Below are 22,537 nucleotides of genomic sequence, written 5' to 3' on the forward strand. Positions count from 1 at the left end.
CAAAAACACCTTTTCGTTATTCTTCTTTAATACCCGTTGCCAACCACTCGCTTTTTTGCATTCAGCTTTGGTAATATCAAAATCAGAACTGCACTTGGAATCCATTAAGATGAGCGAATAGATTTTGAAGAAAAATGACCCCAAGACTTTGCATTGGACACAAAACTAAACTTAAACATTTCTGCTCAAAGCAGTTTCATAAATTTACAAGTTGCACAAATTTGCATCAAGTTGCACAAATTTACTGACAATTGGTGTCTATATAATTGGTGTATTGGAAACAATGTTCTCAGTCAAATGCTGAACGTTCTCAGATACTTTGCATGTTTATAGGATGAAAAGTTATCTTGCTAGATTAATGGCTACTATTCATCGTGAAAGAAAACCTTGCAAGTCGCCGCATCGAAGCAAGATAACCATTCAAGTTGACTAGGGTGTATTCTACAACGATACGATGGTGTATTTTTCAGCGATTGTTAAAACTCTTAGGCCAAATAGGATGGAGTAGGTTCCATTTGCGCTCGCACTTTTTAAACCTGAGATCTCATGGCATGCGAACGTAGCTTCTTTTCTTTGTCACCACCGAACAAAGCCAAAATCATCATCGACAGTCTCGATAAGTAATTCCCACTTACTGTTTTCCTTTTCCCATATTAGATACAAGTGAACTTCCAATAGAGGCATAAAAGGCCAAATTAAATTCTAACAAATCAAAATAACTTTTAAGGTAATGCTATTTACAATTGCGCATCTATAGACATATTTACAGATTCAAACAAGTTGTTCGCGAATCAGTTTGTGAATGAACTTCGCTAGATTTATAAGACGACATCTATAAACATTATGAAGCAATACATCAACCTATGTACAGAAAATACATTATTCCATAACTATGAAATTTACATTTGATTGCTGGATAACTGTTCAAATGAACATAACCGACTAAACGGCGGAAGAATTGCTCTCGAACGACTATTGGGACCTCTAATCAATTGCAACCTGCTTCAGTCGGGTGGGGGGGGGGAGCCTAAATGGGACTAAGAAGCTCGAAAGTGGGCTTCAAATAACCACATTAGAGGTTAACATATACCACACTCAAGATTTAAAGTAACAGTTTCGGCGAACTTTTCATTTGACTTTTAGTATTAAATTGCCGCCAATGGAGTTCACCTGCTTGAAATTGTGATGGAGAGAGAATTTCAAGCAGTTGAACTCAATTGGCGGCAATTTAATACTAAAAGTCAAATGAAAAGTGCGCCAAAAAGTCAAGGGCTTAAAAGTCACTCGAAAAGTCAAAATGGCGGGAGGTCAAATTTTTAAGATTAAGAGCCACCCTACATACTTTAAAATTGTCTCCTCAAAACAGGTTTGGTGAATCGAATTCTTAGAGTTTAGTAAGGCTTAGGGCTCTAAGAGAATTTAGTGCCCTCCGTGCGCTACCTGTTTATCCTGTTTTTGAGGACGAAAAGTCAAATGGGTCAAACGAAAAATCGGTCAATCGAAAAATCGCATAAAAAGACCAACAGGACTAATATAATGGCTACAAACTTCGTTTGAGAGCAATTAAAAAGTAATGATCAGTTCTCACATTCCAATCCCAAATTCTGAGAAGATCTATACCCCAGTACCCATTTCAAGGCAATGATTAGTTTTGAAAGCTAGTTTAGACATGACAGTTTTGTGTTATGAGGCAACTGCAACTGATTTGTTCACATTTTCATCTTGACTAGCGGCTTGCTCGGACAGTTTCTCAGGGGAGGGAGTTTTGTTACTTCTGTCAACTGAAGCCTCTTTTTTCACCCGACCCGTCAGCTTGGCAAGATTGTTCGAAATACCTTCAAAACAAGATGACACGTTAAGACTACCATTTCACGCTGTGGTTTGTTCACGATGGGTCAATTAAAGAAGTTGTTCATTTCCCGTTCGCGGAAAACCCAAATTGTTTGCTGTCAAACGTCGCGACATATTCTGGCAAACAATTTAAAATTATCGAGATTCTGAGCCGAGCTACGATCTACAAAATTCCAGGAAAGTTTACAATCGTTACAATAGGTTTGCCTTCAATTCTTTGATTTACAGTTCATTTATTACATTAAAAAACTGTTAAAACTGCAAAATCCAAGCCTATGGTACATAAAGGAGACGGTTAGTTAAACCTTCATCAAAGCCTCAAAGCAAAGGCTACGCAGTAAATTTGATCATGAACATGACGTCTCTGGTTCGATACCTCTATACTTAGCAACTTTTTGAGAACTAGTCGCAAAAAACCACAGTTACTGTTATAGAACACTAATTTTATGAGTACACATAAAATTCAACGGCAGTAAATAGTAGAATGTGATAACCTCTTCTGTCCACCTGGTGTGCTAAGTAGGGTGGAGGCGGAAGACGTTCCGCCAGTTCCTCATTCCGATACTTGAGCAGATTGTGGATCCTGTTCACTATAGTCCTGAACAAATAGATTGCAATCAGCAAAACTCACGTTTGTGAAGTCTCGAAATATTCTGAGCAAGTCAGTGAACATTATAGTTGCTATAATACTTGTTAAAATATCACTTCATATGGATCTCGTTCTTTTTTTACATCTCTACGGTATTTTTCTCTCAAACTATTATCTAAGTAGAATATCGATTAGATAGGACTGTATAATTTTATCGTCTTGAATAACAAACTGTTTCACTACTAACTGAGTGTAAGTCTGCATCTCGCTGAGATACACGACATCTTCCGTCCTCTCGAACAATTTGGGCAGTGCAGCTTTTCCGGCAGTGATCTGAAATAGCAGCACCTCTTGAGTCTTTGATCTTTTGCACTGCATTCCGAAGTTGAAAATTGTATTTTTGGAAAAATCAATTTAAATTAAAGAAGAACCCTTACAAGATGCTTTTTTTGTTTTCCTTTTCTGAGAAGCTCAAGTGATTTGTACGGATTTGTACAGAGAGATTTATGGATTAGAGAGCTTTAAGAGAACTGCTGAGCAACTTAATGCCCTCCGGTTTTGAGGACTAAAAGGCGTCAGGCGACAAAACGGTCACGCGAAAAATCGCACAAAAAGACGGCAGCACTGATAACAAAACCAACTAACGTAAAACTCTAAAGTCGCCCTTCATACCAGGGTATACGTCTCCAAAACAAATTCTGTGAACCATATACTTGGAGACTAGAGAGCTGAAAGGCTCTAAGAGAACTTATCGTCCTCTGCGCGCCACCTAATTCTCTCGTTTTTGAGGACCCAAAACGATGGAAAAGTAAATAGAATTGTACGCTGCTTCGCAGTGTTATACTGTCTCAGCCGTAAACAGACTTCAATAGCCGGTTGCGCGCCCATTTCTTCAGCCATATTTTGCAGTCTTTTAACAGACGCTCGTTCATTTTTTGTCGAATATAGGTACACTAAAAACTGTACACTATATACTGTTTGCGACCGAACAACTTTGTTTTCCTTATCGGTTGACTCACCATTTTGTTTTATTTCATTAACTTTGTCGGTTTGCAAAGGTTTAATATTAATCCGACTCAGTTGATGTTTAACTTCCGCTATGATTACAATAAACAAGATTCATAGCTTTGAATAAAACTTCTTTTAGGTGTAGCAGGGGTCTTTAAAAAAACCAGTGTAGCAAGTCTTTGGTGAGCTCTCTCGGTGGTCGCGCGCTACGAATAAATCAAAACACATCCTATTTCTTGCAGGGGTAGGGGCCAGGGCATAGTTCATGAGTAACATGGATCAATTGCCCGAAATTGAAGTCAAAGCGCAAAACTGAGCCAGTAATTTTTGATGAGACTTTGCATGCGGTCTTGAAATGGTGAAAAATGAAAAGTCCCTTCACATCTTCCAAATATGCTTGTGAGAAAAGATTTTGAAAATTGGGGGGGGGGGGGGTCAAAAACCGACTTTTTGAGAAGTCATCCGCGCTCGCAATTTTTTTTATTTTTTTGTAGTGCATTTCGATCAAGCACAGTTGGGAGTGTTATAGCAAGCAGAGAAGTCAGAGGTCACAGAAGCCAAAATTTTTCAAAAAATCGGGATTTTTGACCTTTTTTCAAGAATTTTGATTTCTTTCTTGGAAATGGTTGACTTTTGACCTCAGACTGCCGTCACAGCAGCTAAAATTTTTCAAAAAGTGAGGATTTTTGACCTTTTTTCAAGAATTTTGATTTCTTTCTTGGAAATGGTTGACTTTTGACCTCAGTCTGCCGTCGAAAAGTAGTGGTGGTCACAGAAGTTTTGGCGCAGGAGCACTCCAAAAGTCGTTTTTGAAACTTTTTTGACGGTTGGGGGGCATAAGATAATTGCCCTTTTCTTAAAGAGTTTACTGCTAACCTAATTGAGCTATTGATGTTCTGTAAAGTCCAGTCGGCCATCCAAGTAGGTAATAATGCACGCGAGTGATTAAAAAAAGCAAAAAATTTAAATGTTTTTAAAAAAAAAATTTAAATTCTTGACCCGATTTTTCGCAAATTTGACCTAAAACGCTTAAATCCGAAACTAGAAGGTCTCGAAAAAGTGATTTTTGATGCCAAAAACGTGCTTCTCGTGCAAAAATTACAACTGTCTTATATTATTTGGCCAAAAATCAAAGAAAAAAACGCTTTTCTGAAAACTTGTGCAGGCTTTTCGGATTTTTTTCATTATAAGGCAAAATCGGGACTGGCTGAGGGGTTTGCCCCTAAAGACAGTTACCACATTAAACGGAAGGACATGAGATCGCGTCTCCATTAAAATTGAATCCGAGCCGGAACGGCTCGGCCAAGTTAACATTGGTGAAGTAACGAAAAAATCATTTGTTGCCTCGTTTTTGTTGCATTTTGTCAAAAATTATGTTAGACTTTGTAACTAATGATCGGTCAGCAACTGCAAATCAACCGCGCGAACTGTGAGCGGCAAACACCTGACCCAGTTTGACCACTAGCCGAGAGGGGGAGCTCCTGCGACTAGTTAGAGCCTTTTAAATAACATCATTGTTGATTACATTCACACGATTGCTTACATCATCGGTTGACATCAGAACATGAAACTTATTAAAAACTTTATCGCAACACTTAGGCTAAATTGAGGGGCACACGCAATTGCATCTGCACATCGTTAAACTTAGTGGCATCAGACTTATAAAAATTAGTGGCTCTCGTGATGAGTGAGTGACTGATGGTAGTCACTTAGAATTTAAAACATACCCGGCAGATTGCCGGAAAATAGCCGCCGTTGATTCCAATAAGCATGATTGGGATTGAAAGAATAGAAAATATTAAAAAAGATTTTTGTACAGAAAGATTTTTTAAGTCCGATTTATTTTGATGGCATTTCGTAGTTGAACATAACGTACTTCTGTTTCTTAGAGAGAGGCTACAGGGGCTACTATCAATACCAATAAGAATTAGAGATGGTAACTAAGACTTATAGGAACGACGTTCAAATGGCGGGCATCTAAAATTGGGCTTTATCCCGTTTCTACTTCTGACTTAAATTTTTTATACTGACTCTGTTCATTTTGAATTGCTTTGCTGAGCAACTAATGTTCAAAATCACTTTTAGCAGAATGAGAAAAGAGAGAAACTAGCCTAGAAAAGTCAAAAAGATATCACGCAAAATGTTGAAAAAGCGGCCAAATGGAAAAATTTTTTTATTCGACGAAGTAAAAAAAACAGCAGGACAAGTCCTGACGTACAAATCAAAAAATTTTCATTGACAAAACAGAAAAAAAGACCTAGAATGGACTATGAGTGAATTGAGAAAACTATTTTTAAAAAATCAGATAAAAAATAAGAAAAAAACAAAAAATCAATGTCAAAATGCCGCATGTGAACAAAAAAACCACTAGCGAGAAATGAAAATTTAATTCAAACAAAAAACTAGGCCCAGAATGAGCTGTGAATGGATTGGTAAAACCATTTAGAAAAAAATCCGATCCAAAAAATCGAACAGTAAAAATCAGAGTGAAATTGCCGCATGTGAACAAAAACCACTACCGAGAAACCGAATTTTTGTTCAAACACCATTTTTTCACTCTACTTTAAAATTAGAGCGACAAAAATTCACGCCGCAAAACCACTCGCTTTTTCGCTCCATTTCCTGCTTCGGCGTGACCAAAATCAGTACTCCAATTTGACTTCAGAAATCATGAAATTTGACTTCAAAAATCATGAAATTTGACTTCAAAAATCCTGAGAAGATGAGGGCGGCTATTAAACACTTAAAATTTAAAACAAGCCTCCACACAATGTATTTACCCCCTTAAAATAGTTTCGGTGAATCGCATATTAAGAGATGAGAAAGTCTCTGAGAGAGCTGCTCAGCCAGTTAATGCCCTCGGGGGTTCATCTGTTCACAGGGTTTTCGAATAATGAAATCAGACGAAAAATGGGCAAAGCAAAAATCGTATGAAAAAGACCTCAGGAATATAATTTGCTTCAAATTCATTTGAGAACAATTAAAAACCAAAAATTTGTTCACAAATCATGTATTTCACTATTTCATCACTTATTTCTCTCATCTCATTCATTTTTCATCACAAACATTTATAGCAGTTTGACAGAATTTCACGTCCTCAAAATATATTCAGTTGTTAGCTTCCTTTACTACTGCGAAGCGACTAAAATCGCTATTCTAAATGTGACTTCTCGCAGATATCAAAAGGCCTTTGAGAGGCTGACGGCTGCACTTAAAAAAACATAGCCGGCAAATTGCCGGAAAAAGCGGCCGTTGACCCGCTTGACGCACATTGGGATTGAACCAGAAAACAAATCAAGAAAAATTGACAGAATTTTTATGTGTCAAGGTGCTCTAATTTGGTGTGTAAGTCCTTCATATTCGGTTAGATTCAAAAATTACAGTTAATTCAGCTTCTAAACTGAAGGCCATTTAATAAACGTTGATAACCTAATGCATCATGACATTATATGTTTATCCCGTTATCGATTTTGCTCTTTTGAATTTCACCGTATTCACTACACAACGTAATTCGATACGTGAAAGAATTTAAAATCCATTCAGTTGAAACCGTAAGTGAAGTAAGTCAGAAGTAAAGTTGAAAATTGTGACTTATGTAAAACGAAAAACGTTATCAAAAGGTAAAGTGAATTAAAAAACAAACAACAAAAAGAATTCCGGTAACGACTCGAAGTCGCATCCTCCCAAAGAAATGGCTCTTAAAATAGCTAATAGCTCCATGCAGAACGCATCAATGTAGAGAAAAAAGCAGTGGTAAGTCAAAGAACAAAAGAAAATTTACAAACCATAAACATGAAAAATTAAGAAAATTCAATCTATTTTCCATGTAGAACACGTACAAACGAACACCGTTGTCTCAAAAAATGAAAACTAGTTGTCCAACAACAAAATATCAGCTACGCCATAATGATCTCAAAAACATCTGTAAAATTTCGTGTCGAATTGCATAGAAAGGGACAACTTTGTAGCAACAGAAACTCGCATCCCTTGAAATAAATATAGGCTACAAGCATAAGGCTTTGATTCCATCAGCAAAATAGTCCTTCAAATTATTCAACTAAAAGGCAAAAGAAACGGATGATAATTAAAAAGCCAAAAAGTACAAAACTTTTTCAAAAAAAAGTTAATTTCAAAACTAAGACCACAAAAATATTTGTAGAAAACAATTATTAGTCAAGCTGTTTAAAAGACATTTCCAGCAAATTCTCAGTTGCGCACTGTCAAATGAAATCAATTGCAAACAAAACAAAAAAAAGATAAAATCAACATTTTTTAAGAGCTGATGAAAACAGCTGATTGAAATATAGGTCTCAGGAATATGATAGACTAATACGATACATGCTAGAACGCGGAGAATAAGGACAGAAACAAAAAAAACAAAAAGAATAGTTCTTAATTTTTGAAGTTAAAAATCAAATCGAAGAAAAAAATTCAAGCAGAAAAACATAACCGACTAACGGCGGGCGAATTGCTCTCAAACGATCGCCGAGCGGTTGGCTTCGTCAGTAGCTAGCCACGATTTAATTGATTCGACTCTGAAACTTTTAGTTTTCTAGCCTTGTTAGTAAATAAATCAAATAAAAAACTGATAATTTAAAAATTTGCAAAATATCGCAAAATTCAAAAGAAAAGCTTCCAGAGAAAATTGTTGCAGTGAAAATGTTCTACACTATTTTTTTTTCTCTGGAGTTGTGTCAAGTAAATCATCTGCAAGACTTGAAGAGCTTCGTTGGCCAGTTATGATTGTTGAACTCAGAAAAGGACGAAAATAATCAAAAATTTTGAAAACAATTGCAAATTTTAACAAAACCTTGGTAAAATTCAAAATATTTAAATCTTCAAAACCTTTTATTGCCTCAAGAGACTGTCCAGTATCCCAATTGCCAGCTTTAAATAGCTTTAGAACCTAAAGATCCATAAATTTGGAACATGATATTTTTCTAAAAATTTGAAAACGCAAATTTCATCGAAAAATTGCTAACGCTGGAGTCATTAAAATATTAAAAGCTTAGCATCAAAACTTCGAGGAGGTCCCTAGGACCCCGGTGCCGGAAAAAATGATCAAAAATTAAAAAAAGTTAAGAAAACTTGAAAAAAATGCAAATACCTTTTAAAAATTGCTGATATTAAATTCTTGAAAAACGTTCCATTACATCTAGAGGCTATGCAGTTACCTATTATCAAACCCTAGAGGAGGCTATGTGGCTCTTGAGGCTGGAGAAACCTTAAAAGACATTCAAAAAACTTGAAAATTGCAATATGCATAAAAACTGCTAAAAATTGTGATATAAATAGTTGAAACTAATCCATGGCCAAAAAACGTTTTCCAGAAACTTATTATCAAACCCTAACGGAGATTTTCTGTTCGGCTGAAAAACCTGAATGACAATAAATGTAAAAATTGAAAAAAACTGCAAGTTTCGTTTCAAAAAAAGCTAAAATTTGTGGTGTTGAAATCCTGAATAACATTCCATTACATTTCAAAAATTACACAGTAACCTATTAAAGCTGTTTCTTGGCTTTTGAGGCTGGATAAACCGAAAAAAGACAAAAATTTTTCAAAAAAACTTGAAAAAATTGCAAGTCTTATTTTAAAAAATCGATAAAATTTGTGATGTTAAAAAATTGAAAACTATTTCAGGGCAAAAAAATTTTTTTCAGTAACTTAATATCAAAGCCTTGAGGAAGTTTTCTGGCCCCTGTGTCTGGAGAGAGGTGAATAATGAAAAATGAATGTCAACAAAATTGAAAAAACTTGCACGGTTTGTCAAAAAATGCTAAAATTCATGATGTTAAAATGTTGAAACCATTCTACTATCACTAAAAACTATGCAGTAACCCGTTATAAAACCCAAGAGGAGGTTCCTGGACACCTAGAGCTGAAAGAACTCAAAAAATGACAAACATTTTCAAAAAAACTTGAAAAAAATTGAAAATTAGTATAAAATTGCGTGTTTTTAGAGATCGGTTGTTCGAACGTAGCCGTGGGGGGGGGGAAAGGGGTGAACTGGGGGGCTGATGAGGAGGGAGGGGGTGGGCAACAGCGCGGAGGCGGGCAATAGTGGGGTTGTCTTTTAGTGGGGGTGTCTTGAACCTCTAAGAACCGCCCTTCACACCATAAGTATAAGCCTCCAAAACAGTTTGAGCTGAAACACAGCTGAAAGGATCTAAGAGCACTTAATTCCCGCTGGGCGCTACCTGTTTATCCCGATTTTGAGGACGAAAATTCCAAGCGTCAGACGAAAAATCGGTCAAGCGAAAAATCGTATAAAAAAAGACCGACTTATATACTGACTTCGTTTGAGAGCAATTAAACAATTACATTTCTTTATTTAGCATAAAATTATAAAGCTATGCACCTGTATAGAGCAAAGTACAGAACCATAGTCGAGCGATTGGAAAAAAATTTTGGCAATAAAATTGTCAGAAAATTATTCAAAATTGCACTTATGAAAAAAATTCGCTGAATTAAAAATTCCCAACGCCACAAAAAAATTCAACTTCGAGTAAAAGAAAATTAGGATTCTTGAAAGTGCACAAAAGGACATTTTCTAATTAATTCCAATGAACAAACACAGCGAGAAACAACTTCGTTTGAGAGCAATTAAACAATTACATTTCTTTATTTAGCATAAAATTATAAAGCTATGCACCTGTATAGAGCAAAGTACAGAACCATAGTCGAGCGATTGGAAAAAAATTTTGGCAATAAAATTGTCAGAAAATTATTCAAAATTGCACTTATGAAAAAAATTCGCTGAATTAAAAATTCCCAACGCCACAAAAAAATTCAACTTCGAGTAAAAGAAAATTAGGATTCTTGAAAGTGCACAAAAGGACATTTTCTAATTAATTCCAATGAACAAACACAGCGAGAAACAACTGCTAAATTTTCGAATAATGAAATCAGACGAAAAATGGGCAAAGCAAAAATCGTATGAAAAAGACCTCAGGAATATAATTTGCTTCAAATTCATTTGAGAACAATTAAAAACCAAAAATTTGTTCACAAATCATGTATTTCACTATTTCATCACTTATTTCTCTCATCTCATTCATTTTTCATCACAAACATTTATAGCAGTTTGACAGAATTTCACGTCCTCAAAATATATTCAGTTGTTAGCTTCCTTTACTACTGCGAAGCGACTAAAATCGCTATTCTAAATGTGACTTCTCGCAGATATCAAAAGGCCTTTGAGAGGCTGACGGCTGCACTTAAAAAAACATAGCCGGCAAATTGCCGGAAAAAGCGGCCGTTGACCCGCTTGACGCACATTGGGATTGAACCAGAAAACAAATCAAGAAAAATTGACAGAATTTTTATGTGTCAAGGTGCTCTAATTTGGTGTGTAAGTCCTTCATATTCGGTTAGATTCAAAAATTACAGTTAATTCAGCTTCTAAACTGAAGGCCATTTAATAAACGTTGATAACCTAATGCATCATGACATTATATGTTTATCCCGTTATCGATTTTGCTCTTTTGAATTTCACCGTATTCACTACACAACGTAATTCGATACGTGAAAGAATTTAAAATCCATTCAGTTGAAACCGTAAGTGAAGTAAGTCAGAAGTAAAGTTGAAAATTGTGACTTATGTAAAACGAAAAACGTTATCAAAAGGTAAAGTGAATTAAAAAACAAACAACAAAAAGAATTCCGGTAACGACTCGAAGTCGCATCCTCCCAAAGAAATGGCTCTTAAAATAGCTAATAGCTCCATGCAGAACGCATCAATGTAGAGAAAAAAGCAGTGGTAAGTCAAAGAACAAAAGAAAATTTACAAACCATAAACATGAAAAATTAAGAAAATTCAATCTATTTTCCATGTAGAACACGTACAAACGAACACCGTTGTCTCAAAAAATGAAAACTAGTTGTCCAACAACAAAATATCAGCTACGCCATAATGATCTCAAAAACATCTGTAAAATTTCGTGTCGAATTGCATAGAAAGGGACAACTTTGTAGCAACAGAAACTCGCATCCCTTGAAATAAATATAGTCTACAAGCATAAGGCTTTGATTCCATCAGCAAAATAGTCCTTCAAATTATTCAACTAAAAGGCAAAAGAAACGGATGATAATTAAAAAGCCAAAAAGTACAAAACTTTTTCAAAAAAAAGTTAATTTCAAAACTAAGACCACAAAAATATTTGTAGAAAACAATTATTAGTCAAGCTGTTTAAAAGACATTTCCAGCAAATTCTCAGTTGCGCACTGTCAAATGAAATCAATTGCAAACAAAACAAAAAAAAGATAAAATCAACATTTTTTAAGAGCTGATGAAAACAGCTGATTGAAATATAGGTCTCAGGAATATGATAGACTAATACGATACATGCTAGAACGCGGAGAATAAGGACAGAAACAAAAAAAAACAAAAAGAATAGTTCTTAATTTTTGAAGTTAAAAATCAAATCGAAGAAAAAAATTCAAGCAGAAAAACATAACCGACTAACGGCGGGCGAATTGCTCTCAAACGATCGCCGAGCGGTTGGCTTCGTCAGTAGCTAGCCACGATTTAATTGATTCGACTCTGAAACTTTTAGTTTTCTAGCCTTGTTAGTAAATAAATCAAATAAAAAACTGATAATTTAAAAATTTGCAAAATATCGCAAAATTCAAAAGAAAAGCTTCCAGAGAAAATTGTTGCAGTGAAAATGTTCTACACTATTTTTTTTTCTCTGGAGTTGTGTCAAGTAAATCATCTGCAAGACTTGAAGAGCTTCGTTGGCCAGTTATGATTGTTGAACCCAGAAAAGGACGAAAATAATCAAAAATTTTGAAAACAATTGCAAATTTTAACAAAACCTTGGTAAAATTCAAAATATTTAAATCTTCAAAACCTTTTATTGCCTCAAGAGACTGTCCAGTATCCCAATTGCCAGCTTTAAATAGCTTTAGAACCTAAAGATCCATAAATTTGGAACATGATATTTTTCTAAAAATTTGAAAACACAAATTTCATCGAAAAATTGCTAACGCTGGAGTCATTAAAATATTAAAAGCTTAGCATCAAAACTTCGAGGAGGTCCCTAGGACCCCGGTGCCGGAAAAAATGATCAAAAATTAAAAAAAGTTAAGAAAACTTGAAAAAAATGCAAATACCTTTTAAAAATTGCTGATATTAAATTCTTGAAAAACGTTCCATTACATCTAGAGGCTATGCAGTTACCTATTATCAAACCCTAGAGGAGGCTATGTGGCTCTTGAGGCTGGAGAAACCTTAAAAGACATTCAAAAAACTTGAAAATTGCAATATGCATAAAAACTGCTAAAAATTGTGATATAAATAGTTGAAACTAATCCATGGCCAAAAAACGTTTTCCAGAAACTTATTATCAAACCCTAACGGAGATTTTCTGTTCGGCTGAAAAACCTGAATGACAATAAATGTAAAAATTGAAAAAAACTGCAAGTTTTGTTTCAAAAAAAGCTAAAATTTGTGGTGTTGAAATCCTGAATAACATTCCATTACATTTCAAAAATTACACAGTAACCTATTAAAGCTGTTTCTTGGCTTTTGAGGCTGGATAAACCGAAAAAAGACAAAAATTTTTCAAAAAAACTTGAAAAAATTGCAAGTCTTATTTTAAAAAATCGATAAAATTTGTGATGTTAAAAAATTGAAAACTATTTCAGGGCAAAAAAATTTTCAGTAACTTAATATCAAAACCTTGAGGAAGTTTTCTGGCCCCTGTGTCTGGAGAGAGGTGAATAATGAAAAATGAATGTCAACAAAATTGAAAAAACTTGCACGGTTTGTCAAAAAATGCTAAAATTCATGATGTTAAAATGTTGAAACCATTCTACTATCACTAAAAACTATGCAGTAACCCGTTATAAAACCCAAGAGGAGGTTCCTGGACACCTAGAGCTGAAAGAACTCAAAAAATGACAAACATTTTCAAAAAAACTTGAAAAAAATTGAAAATTAGTAAAGGGGTGAACTGGGGGGCTGATGAGGAGGGAGGGGGTGGGCAACAGCGCGGAGGCGGGCAATAGTGGGGTTGTCTTTTAGTGGGGGTGTCTTGAACCTCTAAGAACCGCCCTTCACACCATAAGTATAAGCCTCCAAAACAGTTTGAGCTGAAACACAGCTGAAAGGATCTAAGAGCACTTAATTCCCGCTGGGCGCTACCTGTTTATCCCGATTTTGAGGACGAAAATTCCAAGCGTCAGACGAAAAATCGGTCAAGCGAAAAATCGTATAAAAAAAGACCGACTTATATACTGACTTCGTTTGAGAGCAATTAAACAATTACATTTCTTTATTTAGCATAAAATTATAAAGCTATGCACCTGTATAGAGCAAAGTACAGAACCATAGTCGAGCGATTGGAAAAAAATTTTGGCAATAAAATTGTCAGAAAATTATTCAAAATTGCACTTATGAAAAAAATTCGCTGAATTAAAAATTCCCAACGCCACAAAAAAATTCAACTTCGAGTAAAAGAAAATTAGGATTCTTGAAAGTGCACAAAAGGACATTTTCTAATTAATTCCAATGAACAAACACAGCGAGAAACAACTTCGTTTGAGAGCAATTAAACAATTACATTTCTTTATTTAGCATAAAATTATAAAGCTATGCACCTGTATAGAGCAAAGTACAGAACCATAGTCGAGCGATTGGAAAAAAATTTTGGCAATAAAATTGTCAGAAAATTATTCAAAATTGCACTTATGAAAAAAATTCGCTGAATTAAAAATTCCCAACGCCACAAAAAAATTCAACTTCGAGTAAAAGAAAATTAGGATTCTTGAAAGTGCACAAAAGGACATTTTCTAATTAATTCCAATGAACAAACACAGCGAGAAACAACTGCTAAGATCGGGCAAGCATGTGTACCATTCTATAGAGCATAGCTGGCAGATTGCCAGAAAATAGCCGCAATAGATTCGTAGATCGGCAGTCTAAAACAAAACAGTAAAAAAGACAGACCAAAAAATTGTCTTTTCATTGAAGGCTGATCTGTTATATTTTGATTAAAAATCTGTATCCGTTATTGCTGCCTCTATTAGCTGATCTCAAATAACCTTCAATTAGAGTAACACACACCCATTTGACCTTATCTCTTTGAATTAAAGTAAATAAAAGTCAATTTCGAAGTGAGGAAGTCATTTTTGAGAGTGAGGTAAGTCAAGTGTGACCAAAAATTTAATCACGCGAATGAACAAAAAACTCGCTCCACTAAGAGCGAAAAATGACGTCACGCATGCAATTCAGTTGAAATTGCATGAACGAATGAGCAAAAAGTGGCTGTGACGTCATATGGTCGTAACAAAAATCATGACGACGAAATAAAAAACATAGCAGGACAAGTCCTGACGTACAATTCAAAGAATTTTAATTGATTAAACAGAAAACTAGACCTAGAACGGACTATGAATGGATTGGAAAAACCATTTAGAAAAAAATCCTATTCAAAAAATTGAAAAACAGTAAAAATCAAAGTGAAATTGCCGCATTGGAACAAAAAACCACTACCGATAAAGCGAATTTTTGTTCAAACGCCGTATTCTCACTTTTCTTTGAAATTAGAGCGAAAAAATTTCACGCCGCAAAACCACTCGCTTTTTCGCTCCATTTCCTGTTTCGGCGTGACCAAAATCACTACTCCAATTTGACTTCAAAAACCATGAAAATGTGTGAACAGATCTTAAAAAAAAGACAGCGCCCCAATACAATTCAAATTCTTTGAATTGTAAAAAAAACCAAGAGAAGGCCAATAATAGCCCCAGCTATCGCTGTGCGGCCATTAAACAAAAAACCCCAAGCTATAAAGAAGCACTTAATGCATGAAATATTAATATTAAATTACCATTTGCACAGATTTTTTTAAAAAATCCATTTAAAGATTCAAAAAAGATTAAATTAATTATAACAAGCCAAATATGAATTTAAAAAATGGAAAATATGTGCTCATTTAGAATTTAAAAGGCATTATTGGACTTCAGAAATTCTAAATTTCAAACAAATTTACTCAATAAGTAAAAGAATATTCTAGAAAAGCAGGACGGTCAAGCAACAATTTGGAATAAAAAAGACATGTTTAGAATAGTTGCTTCAATCTTTTTTAGAGAGAAATTAGGGATCTTTTCCGTTTGTGCCCCCCCAGCACGTTATGCGCCCAACACCCCCCCCCCCCCCGTTACAGAGCACGTGCCATTACATAGTAAATCATTATGTAAAAAATATGACACGTGCATCGGGGGGGGGGGGGTGCAAATAATATGCGCCCACTAAGCCGGGGGGGGGGGGGGGGGGGGGGGGCACAAACGGATCGAATTACCGCATATGAACAAAAAAAATGTCAGGGCAGGAAATTTTTTATGCCTTGTTCCCCACTCTGCTTAAAATTTCCTGTTTCGGCGTCACCATAATCACCGGATTCACTTCCATTTGACTTCAACTCTCAAATGACACATCCTACCTTCAATTTGACTCCGACATTGAATTTGACAGTGTGTTGTCCTGATCTGTAGGCTAGTGATATGGCATTCTGATTGGCTATCCTCAATGACACCTGAAATATTATTTAATATTTATAATTGATCGACTGGGAGGTGGGGTGAAGTGTGTGTGTGTGTGTGTGTGTGTGTGTGTGTGGGGGGGGGGGGGGGGGGGGGGGGGTCAAACTCTTAACTACCTTCATACCATAAATGCATGGCACCAAAACAGTTTCTGTGAATCGCATAACTAGAAGCTAGTAAGGTTTAAGGCTCTAGAGAACTTAATGCCCTCCGAGCGTTACCTGTTTATCCCGTTTTTGAGGACGAAAAGTCAAAAGGCTCAGACGAAAAATTGTTCAAGCGAAAAATTGCATAAAAAAGGACCACAGTACTAATATAATACCTACAAACTTGGTTTGAGAGTAATTGAAAAAGACATCCGAGAACAGACTGATGTGGCCTAATGCTGTTCAGCTGCGATTACGCAGAAACTACAATTATAACTATCTATGCTTCCAATCAGAGACACGCTAAAAATGGAAAAATGCCCGATTCCTAAGAAAAATACAATTATATCCCTTGGAAGAAACTCATCAGATGTGGCCTTGATCCATTACTTCAGAGATTCAAGATAGGGAACAACAGTCAGCGCACATCGCATACAAGTTGACACAGAATGGCTTCACTGACCTGTCCAGATAGAGCGAGTGCCAGAGGCTGGAGAGGAGGTGCGTGTTGGTGGTTGTCGTGGAAGTCCAACCAGCTCCATTTGCGCTTTTTGCTCAAATTCTCACCAAACACAATTCCACCAAAGGGATCCAAGTGTAACCTAATAAGATCATAGTATAGCCAATTAGTCGGTCGGCAGATTGCCTGAACACAGTTCTGTAACACTCCAACAATGAGTAGCAATGAGTGGGGGGTCTAAATTGTAAAAACTGCCTCTCACACCATGAGTGTGTGTCTTCACAGCAGCGGTAGCTATTTGTACAGAGATGTATTTGAATAGACAAAATATTTGAAGTCAATTGATGAAAAATAAGCTCCAAAAAATGACTTGAACTGCAAAGAGTCGAACAAAATAAAGAATTTGAGGGCACATAAAGCCAAAGAAAAGTTTCAAGAGAGTAAGAGCATAAAACTGCTCGCAAAATAATAGGCAAATCATAGTAGACTAAGGAACTTGTCTAGGATTATAGAAAAGAAAAAGCGCAGAAGAAATTAAGAAAAAGCCGCACGCGAACAAAATATATAGTTCGCTTACAGAAACAAGGCGGCTCGGTAATGTGCAATGGCACATAAGGTTCCGACCCCGCCCATCCACAATTTTGGCATAATTGTCTACCAAATGAGGAACAGATAGAAAAACCCAAAAACTATTTTTTGCGAATCCCAAAAAAGCCCAAGTCTTTTTCAAAAAATTCTGTATGAACGATAAGATAACCTCCAAAACAAATAACTCAGTGGAGTAAAAATTGATGCATTAGATTGCTGTAATGTGTCAATATTAAGAAAGCGAGTCAAAACGAACAGCAAAATCAAACAACAACAACAACAAACATTAATTACATCAAAAGATTTATGTCCCTCTTAAAAACTAAATTTAATAACAAAGTCAACATACCGTCAGATAAACCTGAAACTAAACAAAAATAACTTATAAATCACCAGAAAACATATATGACCAGTCCATAAAAAGGTTTGGTAACAATTATACAAAAAAGAACAAAAACAGAAAAGTAAAAAAAATTAACTTATTTTTTTGAAACAATTAACTTCAAAGTAATAAATACCATTAGGAATAAATTAATATTACCACAAATTTGCGATTACCACTGTTTCTATAGAAGGGCATTAGGACCTGACCTTATTCATTTTTTAGAGCGGCTAAAAAGAACAACAAAAACAAACAAAATTTCAATTGAAATTTGCCAGAAAACGCTGTCGAAACCGTCAAGCCAAATTTTGGCACTCAAAATATATTTGATTGCGCCTTCTTCAAACAGTTATAATGTAGTACGTGGCCATTCATTAGTAAGATTAGGTAACAAGTAGACAAAAAAGCGAAGTGCTAAAGTATGTAATACTTTTATTTTTTTTTTCGAAACAAAATTACATTCAATGTCATGAAAGGCATTAATTACAAAAAGAGCTATTTAAATATCGTCGTTTTTTCATGAAAAAGAAACCCTCGAGACCTGTAATTATCCAGAATATTTCTTGCATCTACAAAAAGAACGTCAAATATGACAAAAATCAAATTAATTTAATTTTTTTTTGTGAAAAAGCGGTGTCGAAGCCAGTAAGGTCATAACAAAATCTTAAAAAAAAGATTTTGGGACACCAATCCCTTTTTTTTCCTTGACACCCATAATGTCATATTTGACCTGTAATCAACTAACGAGATTAGGTAACAAAAAGAAACATAAAAAGAAGAAAATTTCGAAGTTAAAAAATTTTTTTTTTTAATTTTGGAAAACGATGGGTTTGAAAGTCATAAAAGCCATCAGCTATCTGCTAGTATCAGAATATCGGTTTTTCTATTCTTCCATGAAAAGCCAATGAAAGCTATCACTATACAGGAAATTTCATACGACCGAAACGACAAAGTATAAATGACAGTTAAGACAAAATTAAAAAATTCAATTGATTTCTTCAAGAAAGAGGCGTCGAGGCCATTAAAACGATGATTTATATCTTTCAGGATTTTAATATGTTCAATTGTGCTTTAATTTGAAAGCTAATAAGGTGACATGAGAACTGTCAATAATGTGATAATGTGACAAAATTAGAAAACGTGAAAAACTGGCAAATATCAAAACAAACAAAAATCTAAAATCTTGTAGTATCAAAGCCAGAAAACAATAATTTCAGGCTTAAAACTGCAACCGAGAATAAATGTTAACTCAGTAGAAAGAAGAAGCAGTCTTTTTTTGCTGACACTAAGCTGGAAGTTGAACAAATTAGGAAAAAAATAGAGGAAAAGTTATATAAGCCATTATTTATTGAAAAGTCAATTATTTTTGAAAAAGAAACGACCATAAACTTTCAAATAAAAAACTAAATGCATTAGCCTGGAGCTGTTTATCAAGCGAATTTGTTGGACCTATCACTCCTGAGCTTTGATTTGATATGTTCTGTTCTTTATTATTAAAAAAAAAGTCTTTTTTTAAAAAAAAAAGACCGACTGATTACAACCCGAATTTTATTGGATTGTAACAGTCCAAGAATGGCCCAAAACTACCCCTGTTAATACTTATTGTCCGTTAAGAACAATTGATTCTTCGGATGTTGTAGATATAGATAATTTCTGAGTTGAAACTCAAAATAAATTTTGTATTTTTGATAAGCAACGAGTAAAGTTAGCAAAAAACGGCAAAGTTTTAACTACAAGGCACTCTCGGCGGACTCTGAAGTAGAAATAGCCCCCCTCTGAGTCTACAAAGATTGTATGAGTGTTGTTTGGGGGTGTACTGTAGGCAAATTTAATCAAAGTGGACTAAAGTAGCTTATTTCGTGCTGTTGTTGATGAAAAAGGCTAAATTTTGAAATGTTTATCCAGATTTTTTGACCAAAAAATTAAATCAAAACAATCAAAAATGCTTGTTCGTCTTCAAAAATAAAATCAACGACACTATTCTTAAAAATTATAACAAATTTTAGCAAAATTGACGAAAATTTAGGCAAAAATTCCGGAAAATGTGAATAAAAACAACGTGAATTCACTCTTCTTTTCTCAGAAGTTTAAGCCTCGATAACTCCCCGTAGAAAACGAAAATTAAAAAAATCTTTTTAATTCCATATTCTACGCTGGACGAGCTTTCTAATGATACCAGTCTCAACTCTCTACGATGAATATATCGAGCGGCGAAAATTCACTGAACAAAAAAAAAACCCAGTTGAGTATATAGTTCCTCCCCCCTCAAGAGGGTCGGAACAAATATATTTCAAACCTGTTTCGTGCTCTCTCGAAAACAGCGGTATTAACAAAAACTACTCTCCTTTCGCTCCACTCTTCAATTCTGTTCAGCATCAAAACCGTACTAAATTTTTTCACGCGTTCCATTTCCTCAAATATTCACTCCAATAAAATGGATTACAAAAAAATAGCCAGAATTCTGGAAACGACCCGAATTAATCTTTGCCAAAAAATCAATCCTCACAAATACCTAGTATCTAGTGCCACAGATCATCAAAGCTCGGAAAATAAAAAGAAAAACTTCAGTCCAATAACAATAGAAAAATTGGCCAAAAATAACATTTTCCTATGAAATTATAAAAATTCAATTATTTTTCACATAGTACAAGTATATATGTGTCAAGCCCTATTTCGTGCCTCATAGTTACGTGATGATTTTTCTTTGGATACGCATAAAAAATGCAATAAATTAGTTCATATTCAGATAGATTTCAAGGCCATATCTAGCCCGTATTTCCATCTAGGCCTGTAACCTTTTTGTTTATGTTTACTAAAAACAACCGCAGATTGACAGATTATTGATAAACATATTACGTACCTAAAAGCCTCAATATTTAACTTTTTAGGTTCCCTGATGATGAATTTGTATAATTGCTAAATAAATTCAGGAGAAAATATGTACCTGGTGAAGTAATTATTCTGATAAAGTAGGTGCCAATAAGGAAATTCTATATGTACGTAACAAACATTAAGAGACGTACAAAACCCGACAAATTTCCAACTTGCAAATCAGTGAAAAATTTGCGAGGGACCAATACAACTTGAGGTACAACTCAGCGGAATCTACGGTCATCAGAGCAACGGAGAACCAGCCTGACAGCCAGTTGATAGCATAGTTTAAAAACTTTGAAAAAACTAGCTAAACTTCTTATGCTTTTCTCTTGAAATATTCTTTTTAAAGTTGGAAATAATTAAAGATTGAACTGGAAAATCTTTATAAAACCACTGAGTTACAACATGTTTCTATACAGACAAAATTGAGTACCGAAAACTAATAAAATACAAGGCAACAAAAGGATAGAAAAAAACTAAATGGAAAACTGAAAAAAATTAGTTGAATTCGCACTAGCAAGAAATTACTTGCACAAACAAAAACAACTTGAATTCGTAATATAAAATGCCTGAAACTACAAGGTCTCAATTTGGTTCAAAAAAGCAATTAAACAGAAATTAGCAAAATATCGGTAAAACTTAAATCCGTAATATAATTTAAAAACCTTAAAATTAGCGTAAAACTCACTTTGATTACCAAAAAGCATCAATACACTCTCAAAACAACCTGAATATTGTTTTAATTTAGCCTACAATAACGTTTTAGACAACAAATTTTAAAAGAAACATCATCAAAAAGCCACACGTGAACAAAAAAGTTTGCTCGCTAAGCGAAAATGTTTTACACCAAAATTCTTGCCCTGTATAAAAAAGGTTTGAACAATCTAACCATTCTCTCTTTTCTCGCCTCTTCGAATTTGACCACCAAAACTATTTTTCAAATTTTATTCACTCCCTGAACTTCGGTTTCTTTGCTCACTCACTACCCGGACAACTTAAATTAAAAAATATAAAGTCAATTCAAGAAAACTGAACCTCTTAAAAACAACTGAATTTAAAAACTAGAAAATATAAACAAAATGTATTAGGCAAAACATCGCTAAAATTCGCCTCAAAGTTAGCAAAATAGCTAGAAAAGCCTCCTCATTAGCACAAAACTCATATTACTAAAACATTCAAACCTCTATCAATACAAACCAAAAATTTAAAAAACAAAGAAGCCTCCTAACCAAAACATTATCCAAAAAACATTGAAATAACAAACAAATTCATTCGCTTAAAGCGAACAAACAAAATACGAACAAACAAAGCAAAATAAACAAACAAACAACAACAAGTAAATAATGTGAAAACAATATTGCTCGGTTACAGAATTGTTTCACACCTCAATTTCTCGCTCACCCTGAAACAAAAAATCACTCTTTTCGCTCCACTCTCTAATTTTGTTCAGTAACCAAACCACTCGAATTCTCTGCCGCTTTTCATTTCCTGCTTCAACATTCACTCCAATAAAAAAGATTTTATAAGACACTTCTCAATAACTCCTCTTCAAGTCACGCTTTAATTTTCACGCTTTCATTTCCTGCTTCAAAATTCACTCACAAAATTGATTAACAAAGACACGTCTCTAACATCCTTCTTCAAGTCGTAAAAACAGAAAACATTAACGCTTCTTACAGTATAAAAAGAGATGCCTCCAAAACTCCTCTTCGAGGTCTTAAAATCAGTGGAATAGGATATCAATGCAGCTAAAATATTAGTAATATTAGTAATAATATTAGTAATATTAGTAATAAAATCCAACCAATTTGGGTCAAATTGTTCTCAAAACGACAGGAGGGGTGCTCCCTTAAATTGTATTTGTCTCACGCGGTTGCACCATTCACTGGAGCTTCAATTGAAGTTACCACTTTATTACAGACTGCCAGAAACGAACAATTTTTCAACAAGACTGCCAACGAGACTTTGACAGACTGATTTTTTTCGTAGTTGCAATATATTAGATGAGTATGCTGACATCAGCCTTTAACATTGAGAACTATTAATTCAATAGTAAGAATAATCATAGCACTTACTAAAACAAAATTTAATAACA

The 22,537-nt window shown here is 34.7% G+C and overlaps 1 protein-coding gene across 1 annotated transcript in view; it reads right to left on the reverse strand.

The window, feature by feature from the left end:
- Positions 1–1,529: 1,529 nt before the first annotated feature.
- Positions 1,530–22,537, reverse strand: part of LOC142353910 (uncharacterized) — a 55,016-nt gene continuing 34,008 nt past the window's right edge. Inside the window, exons 10-14 of the mRNA XM_075406140.1 lie at positions 16,602–16,740; positions 15,893–15,985; positions 2,688–2,773; positions 2,346–2,449; positions 1,530–1,835 (exon numbers count right to left, since the gene is read on the reverse strand). Coding sequence (XP_075262255.1) covers positions 1,684–1,835; positions 2,346–2,449; positions 2,688–2,773; positions 15,893–15,985; positions 16,602–16,740 — 574 coding nt within the window. The 3' untranslated portion in view covers positions 1,530–1,683. The remainder of the gene's footprint in view (positions 1,836–2,345; positions 2,450–2,687; positions 2,774–15,892; positions 15,986–16,601; positions 16,741–22,537) is intronic.

This window comes from Convolutriloba macropyga, chromosome 15, assembly GCF_964194025.1.
Source record: "Convolutriloba macropyga chromosome 15, txConMacr16.3, whole genome shotgun sequence".
In the NCBI taxonomy this organism is placed as follows: Eukaryota; Metazoa; Xenacoelomorpha; order Acoela; family Convolutidae; genus Convolutriloba; species Convolutriloba macropyga.